At 35.8% G+C, this 1244-nt stretch overlaps 1 protein-coding gene across 4 annotated transcripts in view; it reads left to right on the top strand.

Annotated features, from left to right (window-relative positions):
* Window positions 1-932, top strand: part of RIOK1 (RIO kinase 1) — a 25403-nt gene extending 24471 nt beyond the window's left edge. For all 4 annotated transcript variants that reach the window (XM_008580088.1, XM_008580090.1, XM_008580089.1 and 1 more), the window contains one exon: window positions 220-932. In XM_008580088.1, the coding sequence (XP_008578310.1) occupies window positions 220-330 (111 nt within the window). In that variant the 3' untranslated portion in view covers window positions 331-932. The remainder of the gene's footprint in view (window positions 1-219) is intronic.
* Window positions 933-1244: the final 312 nt, after the last annotated feature.

The raw sequence follows: 1244 nt of genomic DNA on the forward strand, positions 1-1244 counted from the left end.
CGAGGTTTCGGATCCCACATACAGGCCGGCCGCTCACTGGCTGAGCGGAGTGCGGGAGCAACGCTGAGGGTTGCGATCCCGTTGCCGGTCACGAAAAATGACAAAAAGGAAAAAAAAAAAAAAAAGAAAGCTCAAAGACAATTTTTATTTAGTTATAATAATAATATGCATACTGTGAATGAATGAAATTTGTGGAGTTTTTTGTTTGTTTTTTTACAGGAAAGAAAAAAGATGGTCAAGGAAGCCCAGAGAGAGAAAAGAAAAAACAAAATTCCTAAACATGTGAAAAAAAGAAAGGAAAAGACAGCCAAGATGAAAAAAGGCAAATAGAAAGAGTACTATATTATGTACAGTTATTTTCCATCAATTGCTTTTTTACCTGAACTCTAAGCTGCATCTGGAAGATGGCTTCTGGATTTAATTGAATTGTTACTGTGGCACTGTCTATGAAGACTGATTCAAGTGTTTTCATGTAATTGTGTAAAAAGCTCTAACCTCTAGTATCTAGATCAAGTCGCTGATTCTGTCTGGTGTTGCCAGAGGATTTATTTAAGCTACTGTTTTAATGAAGAACTTCGTACAAATATTTTTATATTTTTTCTCCTGCAAATATCTTCTTGGAAGCATAAATGTTTAAATGTAATGAACATCCGTAACCTTTATGTGAGTGTAAAGACACTGTGGGCAAGCTTGGGAAAATTGTTTTTGCTTTTTTGTCCATGCAAAAACCCATCTGAAATCACTCAATGATAAGGCCATGGTTTATATAAAAGGGAGTTTCACTTACAAGAGATTTTGGTTGGCTATTGATATAACCATTCACTGCAACCCTGCTCTCAAGTGTATCACTGAACATTTGTAAAGCACTTACACACTTCATCTTCAATGTTCTTTTTTGAGCTAGGACCCCTCAGTTCATAAGCTATTTCACATTCACCTGTTTGGCATGTTCATTCATTCATCAAATATTTGAGTATTTAAGTGCTGTGGATACAGCAGTAAACAAAACAGACAAAAATTATTGCCTTTGGATAGTTTACATTTTTTTGTTTGTTTGTTTGTTTGTTCTTAAAAGATGACCGGTAAGGGGATATTAACCCTTGACTTGGTGTTGTCAGCACCACGCTCTCCCAAGTGAGCCATGGGCTGGCCCTGGATAGTTTACGTTTTAATAAGATAAGACATTAAACAAAATAAGTAAAAAACATTGTATCAGCAGGTGATAAATTCTATGGAGAGAAACA

The sequence above is a fragment of the Galeopterus variegatus genome, unplaced genomic scaffold, assembly GCF_000696425.1.
Source record: "Galeopterus variegatus unplaced genomic scaffold, G_variegatus-3.0.2 Scaffold2016, whole genome shotgun sequence".
In the NCBI taxonomy this organism is placed as follows: Eukaryota; Metazoa; Chordata; class Mammalia; order Dermoptera; family Cynocephalidae; genus Galeopterus; species Galeopterus variegatus.